The 16,750-nt window shown below is 43.3% G+C and overlaps 2 protein-coding genes and 1 non-coding gene across 5 annotated transcripts; 1 reads left to right on the top strand and 2 right to left on the bottom strand.

Moving 5' to 3' along the window:
• Positions 1-6,254: 6,254 nt before the first annotated feature.
• LOC117137538 (probable 3-hydroxyisobutyrate dehydrogenase, mitochondrial) lies at positions 6,255-7,578 on the top strand. 2 transcript variants are annotated; one of them, XM_033299034.1, is made up of 2 exons: positions 6,255-6,358; positions 6,426-7,578. In XM_033299034.1, the coding sequence occupies exon 2, from the start codon at positions 6,428-6,430 to the stop codon at positions 7,400-7,402; it is 975 nt and encodes a 324-aa protein (XP_033154925.1). In that variant the 5' UTR covers positions 6,255-6,358; positions 6,426-6,427; the 3' UTR covers positions 7,403-7,578. The 2 variants fall into 2 exon arrangements, with proteins under 2 accessions (XP_033154925.1, XP_033154926.1); XM_033299035.1 differs by having other exon boundaries at positions 6,260-6,358; positions 6,414-7,578.
• A 1,809-nt stretch (positions 7,579-9,387) lies between these two features.
• On the bottom strand, positions 9,388-15,902 carry LOC117137250 (multiple C2 and transmembrane domain-containing protein). Of its 2 annotated transcripts, none has more exons than XM_033298610.1 (12): positions 15,627-15,902; positions 14,187-14,836; positions 13,851-13,959; positions 13,538-13,680; positions 12,612-12,806; positions 11,255-11,406; positions 10,676-11,191; positions 10,250-10,609; positions 10,074-10,193; positions 9,817-10,017; positions 9,547-9,754; positions 9,388-9,489 (listed from the first exon to the last, which is right to left on the bottom strand). In XM_033298610.1, the coding sequence occupies exons 1-12, from the start codon at positions 15,730-15,732 to the stop codon at positions 9,409-9,411; spliced, it is 2,841 nt and encodes a 946-aa protein (XP_033154501.1). In that variant the 5' UTR covers positions 15,733-15,902; the 3' UTR covers positions 9,388-9,408. The 2 variants fall into 2 exon arrangements, with proteins under 2 accessions (XP_033154501.1, XP_033154502.1); XM_033298611.1 differs by having other exon boundaries at positions 13,851-13,902; positions 15,627-15,898.
• Trnal-aag lies at positions 12,967-13,048 on the bottom strand. The gene has a single exon. It is a non-coding gene; the product is annotated as a tRNA-Leu (tRNA).
• Positions 15,903-16,750: the final 848 nt, after the last annotated feature.

Here is a 16,750-nt window from a genome sequence, read left to right as displayed (position 1 = left end):
AACAAAAGACTTGGTCAAAAAGAGCTGTATAGCTCCTAGCTGTAAAGATCCTCCAATGATTTGTTGCGGTTAATTGAAATTAACAAAACGGGTATGGGGATAGAGATTTGCAAAGGGGGAGTGTCCACAAGAATGCACTAAATGCAAATCAAGTCGGCCATAAATGCTAACGTGTTTTAGCGTTAGTTGCGGCGATGCTGTTCCAGTTTTGCAATCTTTGCTGGCGACAAGTTTTTACCACATTTGCTGGGAAAATCGATCCGACTGTGTGGGGGTCTCATGAATCGTGCTACACCCCTCGCTGATATATGAGATATATGTGTATATGTGCGGCTATATGGCCAGACATAACAACAATTCCATAATTCTGACTCAGTGCCATGTGGCATTCGAGCCGTGCATCTAGCTTTTAATTGGCTTTTTAGGCTTTGCTCTGCAGCCAAGGTCGTTTTCTTGCTACACAAATTCCATTATGAGTTTAATTGAATTGTTTGTTTTGGTTTTTTTTTCTCTCGTACGCGTTTCCTCCTATTTTTGTTTGGTTTGTTAGGAAACCCATAAACCGATTGACATTTACCAATTAAAACGCGTAGAAACCATTTTTTCTTCGCTGGCCTTTGCCGCATTTCTTTTGTTACAAATTGGTTACAAACTTCATAAAACCTATAATTACAAAAAATGCGAAACTGGGATAAGCTTAAATATGTGGTTGGAATGTTTTCAATTAAGTAGCGCAGGTAGGTAGAAGTGAAAAATGAAATAAATGTTTTATAATATTTGTAGTAATTTAAGCTTTTTATAATATTTTTGAAATAATATTTTGGTATTTAAATATCATATTACACCATATTTGTGCTATTTTTACCGACTTTAATTTTGTTGTGCTGCCATTAGACATTTTTGTGCTCAGTTTGTTGCCAAATATTTCTTTGGTCTGCTAGAATTGGCCTTAAAACGAGGTCTTATTCAACTTCTTTTGGGGCAATTAAAATATTCTCATGCCGGCAGCCGCACAATTTCCGCTAAGCGAACAATCGTCTAAGTGAGACGTTTATGGATCGTGGAAATCGAGCTAATTAGCATATCGTTCAGCGTCCGCCATTATCCATTATGCATTGGGTAACCCAAACGAGATGTTCGGACGCTTTTCAATCGCATTTTTTTCAATTTCAATTTTCCAGCGGCAATCGCGACGGGCGATGAGTGCATTGACAGGAGCAGCAACTTCGTCGCCGCAAATCCAATCAGTCAACTTGTCATAACGCCTGCCCACCTGTCTGTCCGTCTGCCTCACCTGCCGCCCCAGGTGGGCGTGAGTTATGTGCGGACTGATGACGTACGAGGAAGGTTTCCACCTCGTGGCCTAAGTTATGTGACGGGATCTCTTGGCGTTCGGAGATCATTCAACCGCGACTCGCGTCTTGAACTTCCGCTGAATGTTATTTAGTTGGCTTGCAACGCTGTTTCTAGAACAAAGCACTTTCACCTGCCTCGCAGATAGAGAATCAAATTCAATCGAATTCAATTGGCGGCCAATGGTTGGCGGGTGCAATTAGCGTTGACCTTTTCACAGGTGTCTCTCTGAAATGGCTCACACGCCCAAGGTGGCGCTGCCAAATGGCAAAGGTAACAGATCGCGACCTTCAGGGCCCTGCTTATGAATGGCTTTTCCCAAGCTCTTTGCGCATTTTCCGCGACGTATGCGGAAAAGAGTAACGAGATTTGCATAAAATTCGACACGAATATTTCCCACACTCCGCAATAAAATAGATCAACTTAATTGGCCATGCTTTTCTGGCATAATTCAGTCCAATTAGCCGTAGAATCTTTTGGGCCAGCTGCAGATAAGCCACCGATTGCGATTCGCAAGTGATGCTGATGCAACGCTGACAAGAAGACATAAATATCACTTATGCAATCGAAAGGAGAGAGCTGGATTGTCGATGCGTCGACGCATCGAGAGCCAAATGCATTTAGGCTCACGAAAGTAAGACAACTTTTTGCCGCTGCTCTGCCCCTCGGGTGATGCCCAAAATGCTGGCTATTTGGTGCTTTTGGCCATAAAACGCTTCCTGCTCCCGCTGCAATGCACTGCAGTCGCTGGTCAAAATGTGGTCGAAATCTGGAAAACTGGATTGCCAGCGGAGAGCCTCTCGAGCCGAGAGGCTTCGCTAGTTTCCTTCCTTGTGTGTTGGATTTGGGTTAGCCAAACATTTATCTGCCGCTCGAGCTGTTGGTTTTTATGTTGATGTCGCCGCTGGTCGAGATTGGGGGATACAAATCAGGAGGGAGAAGTGTATTAATGGGTGAAAACAGAGGGAGATTGGTTCGAACAATGGGGTTTTAATCAGCTAATTATGTACGGGCTGTAAGTTAGTTTTCCTAGTTTTTAGACTGTCTATGGAAACCTCTTTTAATTGGTAATGTAACATTTTCAAGTGTTGTGCTTGTCTATCATAAATTAAGTACCTTTTTTTCTCGAGGATAATAAATCTATTTCATACATTTCAGTGTTCATAAGCTTCCAAGCAATTCGAAGAGCATTCATTCTCCGCATTTCTCTTTCCTCAACTTTTTTTGGTTCACTCTGCCAACTGCAATTAAAATTTTGTAATACGGTGACCAAAAAAAAAAAGAAAAAAGATGGAAAATATATCCCAAGCACAAACAACATCGCGATGAAAAATTACGACAAACAGAAAAACACATTCGCTCTAAACGGTCGCATGGAATGTGTGTTTTGTCGGGCAGCGAATAATTTGACCACTTTCAAAAATGATTTTCAATTTCACTAAACTATAGGCTGTGGGCCAGGGTGTCGGCAATTGGTAACTAAGTGCGGAGATACGTATGCGAACACATAATAATTATGCATGCGGCGTATTAAAAAGCGCGAACCTTAGAAACGATTCAAAAACTGAAGCCGAATGAAATCGAAAATGAATTGAATCGAATTGAGTTGGGTTGCATGGTGGCTGTGGCTGCGGGGGGATGATAATTTCACTTTCCTTTCCCAAACTTGCTGCAGTGACTCCAACTGCATTTCAATTTTCCGCATTGGGCGTGTGTGAGTGTGTGGTGTTTTCAGTTAGTTTTTCATTTTCATATCGTTTTGGAGTGGTCTCTTCAGTTGGCATGTTAATGTAGGTCCGAACGTACATGCATTCGATCGAGAGCAGAGCAGAGCGAAAGTCTAGCACAGGGAAACAATTAAATCCCATGAAAGTGATTATCGAACGCAATTTCACTGCCAAAATTTCTGGCTTAATGTAATTTCAATTACGTGCTGGCCGGAAACGAAATCGAAGACAGGCTGAATGAAACCGCCTGGAAAAAAAAATGTCAGTAGTCGCTCACGATGTCACAACCGCTGGCTGGCAAATTACATGGTAATGTGTTCCTCGCTGACTCACGGATCTACGCGGTGGCATGCAGATTGTTGCGACCTGTCGCATTCATCAAATTGCGTGCAGCGAGCTGAGGACGGGTCAAGAAACGAGATACAGGCGATACAGTACGATTCGCAGATATAAGATACAAGATGTATGTTCATCAATAAGAAAACATAAGACACCAGGGAGAACAGAAAGATAGAACGAGGAAGGATATAAAGATACCCTGCTTTTGTTATTAAATAACTTATATCCCCAGAAAACAATTATGTATAGTTCGATCGTTAAATATTTTACATACATATTATATTTTACATTACATGTTACATTATATATTTTTCCGGTCTATAGGATATTCCTATGCTCCTGCCACCCGCTGTAATGATTGCTTATAATGCAATGTTTGTGGGCGAATAAAATGCAATCTCAATGTGATTCAATTCAAGTGCACGCTCCTTTCTGTTGTCTGTGTTTTGTGATTAGTGATTTGTGGGTGCGCTGTTGACGATGAGTGAAATTTCGCTGTCTGCCTATGCTTGACATGGAAATTAGTAGCGGCAAACGTTGTTGGTGTGCGACCGCAGCGGAGAAATGTTATAATGTCTGCCTAATGAGCTTGGCACACCGCTGCGTATACTTGATGTACGATGTACGCATAAGAGTGTGTACAAATGCCATGAACATGAACATTTTCCAAAGCCAAGCCCAAATGGTCCACTTGAAGCTTGTAGTTTTGCGCTTTAATGCTTCACTTCGCTTGTGGCTTCTATGGCGCCTTTGGCTTTTTAATTTTATTTTTTTTTCACTTTTGGCTTGTAAATTGTAAATTGTTTCAAAGTGACGCGATCTCACCTGTATTTGCTGTTGTTTCGGCCCATATTCGTGTTAATCATTCGCTGAATTGCACTTTATGGCGTTAGATAAGGGTCTTGCCGCTATTTTGACAATTGACAAGCGATTATGTAAGCGAGCGCTGCTGGGCAGCCGATGTCCCCCATTCGATGTGATTTTTGCGCCATTGTCGCGATCTCGATCCGCTCCACTCCCCAAATTGAAATGCACTTAGGCGATCGCCGCACGTTGGCGGATGCTGCAGACGCGCTGACACAGATAAATCATCAACAAATCATCATCAACGGTGCGAACAGAGACCGGTGATATCCAATAAACATGTATACATAGGTACATCTGCGATATGGCTATTTACCGCCACCCTTGTTCAAATAAAATTTCTGAAAATCATTCATAGAAGTGGTTATGTCGAAAATATAGCAAATATACCTACTATATTTCAGTTGTTTCAGTTTTCTTTTGATAAGCATAACTCAGAGTTGGCTGACAACGAGGTCCGTGGGATTGCGTAAGATCGGAGCCACGACAGGCGGGCCGTAAATTGGACGAGATTTTGCGAAACGCAGCCCGAGCAGTTGCAATTTCATGCATGCCGATTTTTATGCGAGCAGCAACATAAAAAAAAAAAAAAAAATAGCAACAACAACAACTTCAGCAACAGCATCGAAACCTTATGACCATTGTACAATTTGGGCGAAAAAAGTATCTGCGCCAATTGAGGTTCGGAAAGCAGTGATAAAAATAGCACAAGAAAACAAAATCGCGAAACATCAAATTGTTTATTGTGGGACCAAATATTGGCAAAGCTCTAGCGCAAGAAAGTTGCAAAAATAAAAACATTATAAAAAGTTGAAAATACGATAACGATGCTCAGATACACTTACAAATTGAACAACCAAATTTATATGTACTTCCCAGTTCCCCGAATAAATACAAGCACTAATTAATTTATTTTATTTTAACTAATTTTTACAATGGTTATACCTTTTACAAGGCAGTTTAAAATAATTACCCATGTAGTTGGGTCTTTCAAGGTCTAAGGTCTTTTCAGTTATTAGGTTATAAAGTTATGGTGACTTGATCACCGTTAGTGAAGCGAAATAAACCCTTGAAGTGAGTGTAAAATAAAACATCAGTTTGGAAATTGCTCGTGTGAATTTAGTTATGCACGATATTTCACGCAATTGAAGCGATTCGCATGTTGCCATTCATTCATTCATTCAATAGAGGAAAGAGGCATTGAATGAACAGAGTTCAAGCTTCGAAGGGAAAAAATATGTTTTAGTTATTTAAGTTTAACAAATTTCAATGATTCTAGATGCTTTACTTTAATTTTCACTTTAATTGAAATCGCACAAACAGCGTAAAAGCTTACAGTTTTGGAGCCTCTGGTCTGGGCACTCAACGTCAAGCCGACACACCCACAAATTTCTGTACCCCCTCATCAAACACACACACAAGCCCCCCGAAACGCCGAAGGTCAATGAAAGTAAATAAAATCGAAAGTTTTGCTCGGACTGATAAGCGAAACAGCGGCACGTGTCGCTCACATATAACATAAATCAAATAAAAGCATTGGAAAGACCAGAGCTGAAAAGCTTTTGCCGGCGTCACTGGAACTCTAGATACAATATATAATGTGCTAACCATATGGTTGATAGCTAGCAGAGCTACTTGTGAAAACTTGTTTTGATCTAGCAGAGTTGTCGCGGCTTCAAAAGAATTATTTTCGTACGGAGTCCGTAAAAGTGCGAGTTTTTTTATATATTGATATCTATTTTAGTTTCTTAAAGATTTTAAAATTATATACAAAATTAATATTAATAGTTTTTATTTAAGATCAGACTGTTATAGCTACTTATTGTTTAAAATATTGAACTTTTCCAAATAAATAATTAATTAAGTAATTAATAGATACAAAGATTTGTTTGGAAATAGTTTTACTATATTAATTGGCTCATTCAGTGTAGTCGACAACCCTCGAGCGGCCGCTGGAATGAGCTGAAAATAAGCGACCTTCCAACAGCAGGGAGCAGTGTGCTTCTGACAGCGGTCCGATCACGTAGAACTTGCGCAGTTTCAGCCGTATCCCCTTAGATTTCTTAGACCAACAGGTGGGTGAGATCTAGTGGCTAGTTGCCCATTCGTTGTGATTGCATAACACTGTAGAACTTTTCGCAGCCATGTCGCTCCGTGTGATGTCCCCCGCTATGCTGAATGCCTGGAGCCAGACCCTCGTGAGGGCCATGTCCACCCAGGGCGGAGCCAAGAACATCGGCTTCGTGGGTCTGGGCAACATGGGCGCCAACATGGCCAGCAACTTGATCAAGGCCGGCCACAAGCTGCATGTCTTCGATATCTCCAAGCCCGCCTGCGAGGGTCTGGCCGCCAAGGGAGCCACCGTCTATGCCAAGACCTCGGAGCTGGCCAAGAACTCGGACTTTGTGATCACCATGCTGCCGAACAACGCCATTGTGGATGCCTCCTACGATGAGATGACTGCCGATGGCGTCAACAAGGACACCATCTTCATTGACTCGTCTACGATCTCGCCGGATTTGGTCAAGTCGCTGCAGAAGAAGATCAGCGCCAAGGGAGCCCGGTTCATCGATGCCCCCGTTTCCGGCGGAGTTCCCGGCGCCGAGCAGGCCACCCTCACCTTCATGGTGGGTGGAACCGAGGCGGAGTACAATGCCGTCAAGGCCGTCCTGGAGTGCATGGGCAAGAAGATCACCCACTGCGGCGTCTATGGCATGGGCCAGGCCGCCAAGCTGTGCAACAACATGATGCTGGCCATCTCGATGATCGGTGTTTCGGAGGCCATGAATCTGGCGGTGCGCCAGGGTCTCGATGCCAATGTCTTCGCCGAGATCATCAACTCCTCCACCGGACGCTGCTGGGCCTCGGAGATCTACAACCCCGTACCCGGAGTGTGCCCCACTGCCCCAGCCAACAGGGACTACGCCGGCGGTTTCTCCTCGGCCCTGATCACCAAGGATCTGGGTCTGGCCTCCGGAGTAGCCAACGCCTCCAACTCACCCATCCCGCTGGGATCTCTGGCCCACAAGGTCTACCAGTCGCTTTGCGATAAGGGTCTGGGCAACAAAGACTTCTCCGTGGTGTACGACCTCATGAAGAAGGAGAAGTTCAGCGTTTAGGTTACTTACAGACTACAGGTTGTGGTGGTCACAACCACGTCACGTCCACATCCAAACCAGTCCTGCATTTAAATATAGCACTAAGTTCCCTCTTTTTCGATTTCTATTGTGCCTGTTCCCTATTCTATGCAAATTATACGTAAAGTAAAGACGTATCGTATTGAGTGAAAAAGTTCCATGCTGTTGCGTAATCGTGGGCTGGTCTGATTCGGTCTGGGAATCGTCTGACGAACGGAACTCCGAGTGCTGATAAGCACCTACAAAAAGCATCTGGGTTGGTTTATTTTATTGCCACTTTTGAGACCCCTGCAAATACAATTCCCGATTAGGGGTTATCTCCAGCACTCGTGGCATTAGATTCCACATGGAGATCGTTTTTAATTCATTAAGCTTGCCAGGTAAACAGAGCATCGAGTCGAGCAAAACAAACAACATTGAAAGATCCCAATGGAAATTATGGCGTGGTTATCAAAAGCTCACGGATTGAGAAGCACTGTGTTAGGTGCGTAGAACTAAAACTTACAGTTTGAGCAGCTCTATGTTGGCATACTTTTTGAGATGGGTACAATCTAATAAGAAACATGGGGATTCGTTTTATAAAACGTAGAGATAAGTAGTGGAACCACTATGATAAGCCATATCAAGGAGGGGTGTTTATTTAAGTGGCTAGTTCGACACTCACACATGTCAGCTTTTATCTTCTAATAATTTTCTGCAACAGAAAGCTTAATTGGCAAGTAAACAGAGCACCAAGCAAAACAAACAATGATAAAAATACGATACATTGGCAGTCGCAACTGTAGAAGAAACTGCATCTGGACATTTACAGCTCTACAGTTTTAGCATCACTCCGCACAGTGGTCAATGTATTTTTCAATGCAACTTATTTTGAGCGAAATCCAAAAATATTTTTATTTTTTATTTTTACAATCATATATATATATTTAAAAATAACAAACTTAACTTAGGTGCTAATTAATTAATTGAGTTGGTATGTATGTATATAAAAACTTTGTTGTTGCTCTTTTTGTGGGGTATAAAATAGTTCAACTATCTAAAATGTATCAAATCGATCAATCGGAGTGGGTTACATAGCAATTAATTTATATATATTTGTATGGCTGGGCCGGGGCCTTTTAAGAGCTGATTATCCTAGACAAAGTTAATAAATATAAGCATTAGAAAATGTTTTGAACAATCTTTCCGAGTGAAATAATTACAATCAATTTGGTTAGGATAAGGCTTAATTAGGTATATATGTAAAGGTATATAATGAAAAAGCGTCCTTAAACGAGTCGAGTGCAATCGAAAGGTAAATTGTAAATGGAGTTTGGGGGAAACTTCTGTGCGGTACGGAGCTTCCGTGGGTTAAGTCACATTAAGTAGTAAGCCTAGTTGCAAAATTCTTTGAAAATATCACAAATTGAAATACACAATAAATAATTAATCGCATTTGGATTCGCGCAAAAGGAATCTGGTAGTTAGCAATTTGAGTTTTGGTAAATATTCGAATAGATCTTTGAGAGAGGTTACCTTAGGTACATGCAATGTTTCAATAGATTCCTAGTTATATCCGCTATCATTGTGTATGTACATAATCGCTTTGTGTAAATAGTTTGAGTTCTGCGCACATATACATTAATATTCTCCTTTTCTGTGTGTATATATATATATAATTATATTAAAATAAGTAAAGCAATTTTGTGCTGCATAATTGAGTCAAGGTGAATTGCGTGTGTTGTTTCCTTCTATGGGTGGAACTGGTTGACTTCGATTCTTAACTAGCTAACTAACTTTGGTGTCTAATTGAATTCGCTATGGCTCAGGCTGAGGCTCTTGGCCTGACCAAACTTGTGCTTCAACTGGCTGGTGTTGGCCCGGAAGCGCTGCATCAGCTGCTGCTGCCTTCCGCCGTATCCGGTTCCGCTTCCTCCTGCTGCTCCTCCTAGAGCGCTGGACTGCAGCGGCGAAAGGGACGCCATTGCCGCATCAGCGCTGGTTATGGACTATGATCCTTTCAGTTTCTTCTTGGGATTGTTGCGCGTCTGATCGGTGGGTGCCGATGGTGGCAGCTCTCGATATTGATTCTGCAATAAACAGAATTATTATTTATAGTAAAGACAGCTAGTTAAAGGACCACTTACAATCTCCTCATTATCTGGCACTCGCGATAGGAAGTCCAGTAGCTCGTTGTTGGGAATGGTATTGGGTCTCAGCAAACGTCTGGAGAACTTCATCAGGCCCCAGAAGAGCAGCAGCCAGCGGAGCGGGACAAAATGCAGGACCAGAATGGCACCCAATAGCAAAACCACAGCCAGCCAGGTCAGTTCGGGGACGGAAAAGTTGAATGTGCTGGAGATTACAAGGTATTCATATAGACTGTGATACCTCACATAAATAACAATCAATTTTACTTCATGGTGCTCTCGCCTAACGAAGCCAGGTAGCCGATGGTATTCTGTACCGTTTGGGAGACTTCTTGAATGGCCTGTAATCTCTCCTTGATGGACTTCTTTTCCTCCTTCTCCTTGTCATCATCATCATCTTCATCGTACTCATAGTCGTAGTGAGCAGCTGCATCAGTGGAGCCTGTTATAAGGCGAACCAGCCAGTTTCTAAAAGGAATTGATAAGTATTGCGATCTCTCTTAATCTCTTACTTAATTACTTACTTAAGTATGATGAGCAGCAGAACTAGAGGTACTGTCTCCAGATCGCCATAAACACAGGCGACTATCCATAAGACGAAAGCTATGCTGGATCGCACAGGGGATTCCCACTCAAAGCAGCTCCTTTAAGAAACGGACAGTAAATTATAAACAAATGGTAGGTGAAACCATATACTCACTGGACATAGCGCGCTGCATCCAGGATATCCATGATTATCTCCTTGAGTCTATTGACGTTGCGCAGGAAGAGCTGTCGCTTGAACTTGGCCTCCTGCTGGATGAGCTTTTCCTCCTTGGGCTGCAGGGCTCGACACACGGCACGGATCTCGCTCCAAACTACTGTCAGTTCCAGCTGAATTTGCGGTGAGTTTCCTTTGGCCCGCACACAGAGGTTCTTGTCCTTCAGTGTATACCATCGCTTGACTCCACTTTTGATCCTTAGGAGGGGAATGACTAGTTTGCCCAGGAACTCTACGCGATGGTCGCGATCCTCATCGAAGACGGTGATCTCCAGGACCTGCGTGATGTCTTTAACGTTGCTGCAATGCAAATTTAATAATTTGTTTAGCAAGGTATAGCATTGAAAGAAGCTTAGCTTTACTTACAAAGTAAATATCTTATTCCAATTAGGAGTGAGTGTTTTATACTCAGTTTGGGTTTGTAGGCGGGCGTTACCCAGTTCCAATACACAAAAGGGATCGGATTTTCCACCTATATCCGCTGCAGCCAGTCCAGTGGCTCCAAATACTTTTACAGTTAGGTGACCCACATCGCGGAGATTTTGGAGGCATCTTAGGAATTTATATCTTTCCCTTAGCAATTGAGCCTCTCGAGGATCCTCCTTGAAGGCCTTCAGATCGCTGATCGTCTCCAAGGCAGTGGTTCCACTTATAGTGAGCATGAGGTGGACTTCACCAGGGCAATCTTCTAGGGGCTTCCAAATGCCGTGCGTGTTTTCGCGCTGAAAAACGCTGAGGTCTATAATGGCTTTGCCATAGAGGGTGTTCCGGTTCCAAAGTGCGATCTCCAGGTTTTGATCTTCATCAAACAGGTGCAGGTCGAACTGCTCCAGCCAGCGCTCCGTCCAGGAAGACTTGCTCTTGTACTTCTCATTGCCCAATCTGAAATTTATGGTAATCGATTAACTTTATGATATCACTACCAGTTAATAGCTATCAACTTACCTGAATTTGAAGTGAGTATCATTCAACTTGCTGCCATCTTCAGCTAAAGGCAAATCCTTGGCTTTAACCAGCAGTATGGTGACTACCGAGCTCCAGATCTGTGACTTCAATCGCTTCGATGACTCAGCCAGCTTCGAGTTGCGCTGGAAGTGCTGCAAGACATCCGGAAAATAAGACTCGGCCACCTCCATGAGATCGTCGCATCCCTGCTCCAGCTGCTCCCGCAACTCTTCGTGCTGCCGCCTCACATGTTTGAGCACCATGCGAGGAGCCCGCTTGCAACCGGGCCAACTGTTGCCCAACATGATCCGCGCTCGAGAGCCCCAACTAAAGAAGACAGCAAATTACACAGGCCCCAATACAAAACCCAAAGCCGCACTTCGCTTTCGAAGCTCCAACGGTGACTAAAACCATTTGGGAGTGAGGTCTTGCGATTGCGAGAGAAATACGTACACTAAGTGCAATATTACGAGGTATGCCGGACTAGAGATAATTGCTCTTACATATCATTATGAGTCACTTTTACACATGTCTGCTAATGCAGAGTAATAGGTAAACATATAGTTTACATTTAATTTAATGATTGATACGGATCAGCATTACCCATTTAATTAGTTTTTGCACTAATACGATTACCAAAATAAAGGTCTATATTATTATGAATATTATAAATAATTAAATTGCCTTGTTAAGTTGATGGAGGCTATTAAAAATATTATATTATATTATTTTATTACATTATTGTTTCTATTCCTACAGTTAGCATTATCTTTTTTATATTCCATATTGATTTTTCGAATCTCTTGAACATAGGGTATTCAAACATCGACTTTCTCATAGTTCCATTTTTCGAAACGGGAAAATACAGAGCCCCCTTTGTCATTTATTTGTTTTGGAGCGCCCTCGTTGAGAGATAACATGCAATACCAATGGCAGCTCAAGCTTTTATTTGTTGAGCCACTGCGATCGTGGCTCTCACCTCATGAAAGCTAGTCATGATGAGTTGCCATAGTTGGAAAACGGCTCAATTGTGCGGCTTTAGTTCGTGTTAGTTGCGGGCACTGGATCAAAGTTAATGCTTCGTGTGTGTCTATCCGAAAATAAAACCAGAAGCCATGTCAAACTGATTCCGCTGAGCCATAAATAAAGTTAGTGGGTAAGCAAGCGCTTATAATATGGGTTGTTTGTCGGAGCTAGTCGAGAGGCAATTAAGGGTGCCAAACAAAAGGTAGCGAGACAATCGCCTTGCTCACTGTGGAAAACCGCCGGGTGAAGGGCTGATTGATGGCCCAGACGAGCACCCCCACCATTAGCGCTCCCGAACAATGGAGTATATGGATTTATCGATGCCACTTACCATTTCCTTGTCCTCCTGACTGCGCGGCCACAGCGTCAAATTGATGAGTATCTCGCCCAAGCCACTTCCGCCGTTTCCGCTGGAATCGCACAGCTGCAGGTGGATGTCCTCGGCCTTGCCCAGTTCCAATTGGGTTAAGTCTAGCTTGGCCGAGCCCATAAAATCGTCCTGCAGTCCCCAATCGTAGTCGAAAACCTGATTGGAAAGCGTATGGAACGAGACAAAACGGAAATTCATTTTGATTGGATGAGATGGGGGCTTTTGGGAATTCGCTACACATTGTGGATATCTGACACTTCAAAAACTATTCGTTCCATGGCTGAAAATGGATTTGTGCAATAAAAAATCTTCCGTCTGGCAGCGGTGGGATTCGAACCCACGCCTCCGAGGAGACTGGTGCCTTAAACCAGCGCCTTAGACCGCTCGGCCACGCTACCATGCTGACGGCCCGCGGCGGATTTCTTAACGCATATTGCTGTCCTTATCTAAGCAAAACTAATTTTAACAGCACTATGATAAGAACTTTAAGAACTCTAAGAAACCCATTTAATTTCATATCATCACAAAAGTTAGATGAAGACTTTTTATTATGTTTTGGACATATAGGCTAAAGTTCAACAATACATTTGAAGAATGAATCACACAAGGAAATGAATATCCAACTAAATTCTTTATATTTATCTAATAACTTGTAATTATCTAGTATCTTTGTTTTTTTTACTGATATAATAGAACTACGGTTAAGTATGAACATAATTTTTAGGATAATTGAAGCAATAAATATGTTCCATGCCACAATTCTTTATATTACAGTGCATCAGTCAAAAATTAATTCAAATTATGAACCAAAATTTCTCTTTGTGTAAAACAATTGCCAACTTTTCTGAAGTGCCTGACAGGTCACCCCCAAACTTCCCCGGACTCACCTTGACGATAATCGGCTGGAAGGGGTCCTCGATGGGCACGATGAAGACCTCGTCCCACACGGGATTCAGGTCCCGGTGAATGGTGCGCGACTTGTGGAGGAGGCGGCCGCCGACCTTGAACTTGACATAAGGATCACTCAGTCCTGCGGCAGGGACGAAAGACAAAAGAAATTTCTCGCTGCAGTGCCAGTGCATTGTGACCAGTGCTTGATTAAGCACAAAGAAGTGGGCAGGATAATGGTAATGGTATGGGTATGGTAATGGTAATGGTGATGGGCTTGAGGCAGGGATGTGGGTGCTGGGATCTGCTCACCATTCTTGTCCATGGCCACCAGGTCACTGCCGGATTTGAGATGCACGCGCAGCTGAAAGAAGACGAATTGACGTAATTGGGCTTCGCGCTTGCGACGCAGCTCGTTGGCCTGATCGATTGCAGTTGCGTTTTCATTTGCATTAATCAGTTAGTTAGAGTTGTGCAGCACAGCAAGTCGTTGGCAAAGCGATAATAGAAAATCGAAAATTTCAAAAAAAAATTTCAGGAAATTTCAGTTAGTGCCATTGTTGAAAAGAAAAACTCGATAAAGTCAAGTGAAAACCAATTGATAAGAGGAGTGAAGCAAAGTAAGAGATGCCAGATGATACCACCAACCTGCAGGGCCTCCAGTTGCTGTTGGGTGGTCAATTCCGGTGGACTGCAGCCTGCCGAACCGTTCTCCGGATGCTCATCTATCCTGCCCTCCATGGAGCCCCCAAATCTCTGGATAACCTGCGCCATCTTGGCCGTAGCGCGGAATTCCCGGGCCAGTGGTGAGCCACCAATGGTGGTGCTGCGATGCCGAGGACTCTGCGTCACGGAGCTACTTTCGGAACTATAATCCGCCGCATAGTCGGTGCTCTCTTCTAGAAAATCACTGGGCGACTTGCGACCCAGACGATCTTTGCTCTTCGCGCGACTCCAGCGATGTCGAAGATTGTTGAAGAATCCGTGCGTCTTCTGCAGCACGCCCACGCCGCTGGCCACGCCCCCCGAACCGACACCGGCCAACTGCTGGGCCACGGCACTCTTGGCCCTCTTCGGTGATATGTGCGGTGATTCACTGAGATGGCAATCGTGACCATTCAACTCCGAGGCGGATTTGCTGAGATGCTTGCCCAGGCGCTGCGATTGCTGCAGGTTTGGCGAACCATGTGGCGAAATCCGGAGTGGCGGTGTGGACGCGCTGACGGTGGAGCTGCTGCCCGGTCGCTGCTGTTGATCCAACTCCACCTGATCCACCTGGTCAACGTATTGGATGCGTGCTGGAAGCAGGTGGAGAGATGGCAGAAGGGGTAAGTGTTATTTCACCTAGCACGCAACTCCCACAATCGATTTAACAAAATTCCCGCGACCGATTGATAAATCATGTACTACGAAAATCAACACTCATACATATTTACCCTTCCCATATTCGCGGAAAATTGAGTGTTTTCAGGCGATTCAATTGCCACCCATGACATCACTGCTCTTTTGCGATTGTCTTAATTATAAAAATTACACAAAGCAATTGGAAAATGGTATGATTCTTTCCATTTGTTGATGCGGTCATCAAAAAGTAGAAAATAAGCCGCTACTTATAAAACCTAAATTGCTCATACGTACTATATAAGTTTTACAACCCGAAAAGTATGACATTTGTGTTTACATTAATAAATAAACTGCAAACACGGCATAGTAAAATCTTTTATGGGTCAATGAGAAAAATGTAGTTTAGAGTATATTTTGAATATTATTAAATTTACCACCTACTACAATAAAATCTAAATTTATCGAGTGCAAACTTTTGACACTTTGATTTACATAAATGTCAACTTGGATGTTTAATAAACTTGAAAAATAATGGTCGCTGCACTTAGAGAAGGGGATTTTAGTCCAAATTGCCAAGTCTCTCGACTTCGTGATAAATCATTGCTTATTTTGCTGTCATTTCTCAGTTTCCACACGCATTCCGCAGAAAAGTGACAGCCAGTTGGGTTCTATCAAGCTATATGTATAATGAACGAAGCTCGTTATATCCATCTTGCTATATACACTGGGTGCCCCACAATCTACCTGTGACTGGGAATATTTTATTAATTCTGTGGCACAACACAGAGGCTTGTGGCCTCTCCGAGTTCTTCGAGGACTTGAAAGAGTTCGCGAGATGCAACGGTTGCATGACATGGCCAATACTCGCGGGGTAAATTGAAATGAATAATTGATTAGAGCACTCTTTGATTGCGTTAGCTGCACTTCACGGTACGTGTTGTTTCAGTTATTTATGGTGGATATATCAGCACGACACAAACGCTTAGTAAATGTATCAGATTTTGCAGAAATGTGATGGTCGCATAAGATATTCTCGCGATTTTCCAACGCGGAGCTTGGAGCGAACTGCACGCTGGCAGTGCCCCTAGAAGACTGCTTCGGATTCGGATTCGCTGTCTGGCGTTATGGTTCCATCACCAGCACCAGCCCCTTCGCTTTTGGCCAACCGTAACTTTTGCTCTCCTTTGGCATTTGTTATTGTTAACGAAGGCGCACACATACAGCTACAGTTTTCGCCAGCGTGAGTGTGTGGCATTGGGTTCACTGTAAGTGGGTGGATGGGTAGTAGGTGGGTGCTTGTTGGTTGCGGGTGCTCTTGGGCGATTTTGTGGGTGGCCGCCCGGCTTTCCCTCTTGCATTATTAATGCCCTGCGATGCTGCAGCTTGGTTTATTTTTCTCTCTCCGGTGCCGCGAAAATTGGAAAAACATCCAACGATGGCGTCACCGAATGCAAATGTGAGTGTGAGCCCATTGGTGTGCGATAAACGACAAAGCTTTACGCACCCCGTGTAAAAAAGCTTTAAATTTTCGGTATTTTCTCGCACATTTTACACAGTTTATATTATTTTAATGAATGAAATGGAAGCCAAGCGAGTGAGAGGGCCATAGGCGGTGGGTGGCAACAATTCCTGGGGGGCCAAACTGTGGCAAGGACATTGCTGCTGCAGTAGCAATTTGTCTGACTCTTGTGCAACCGAAAACATTTCCATGTACTTTCAATTAATTTAATGCAAGTGAAATGCAGATTTCCCAACGCCCACACAAACAGGTGTGGCTAGCTTCCTTCCATGCCCTTTAATTCCGAATATTTGCGGCCAACATTTCCCGGAGGAGCACTTTCTGGCTTATGTGCTTGTCATTAGTTTTC

Source organism: Drosophila mauritiana, chromosome 2R (genome assembly GCF_004382145.1).
Source record: "Drosophila mauritiana strain mau12 chromosome 2R, ASM438214v1, whole genome shotgun sequence".
Lineage (NCBI taxonomy): Eukaryota > Metazoa > Arthropoda > Insecta > Diptera > Drosophilidae > Drosophila > Drosophila mauritiana.
Note: the sequence above shows the minus strand (reverse complement) of the source record. Positions and strands in the feature narration are given on the sequence as shown.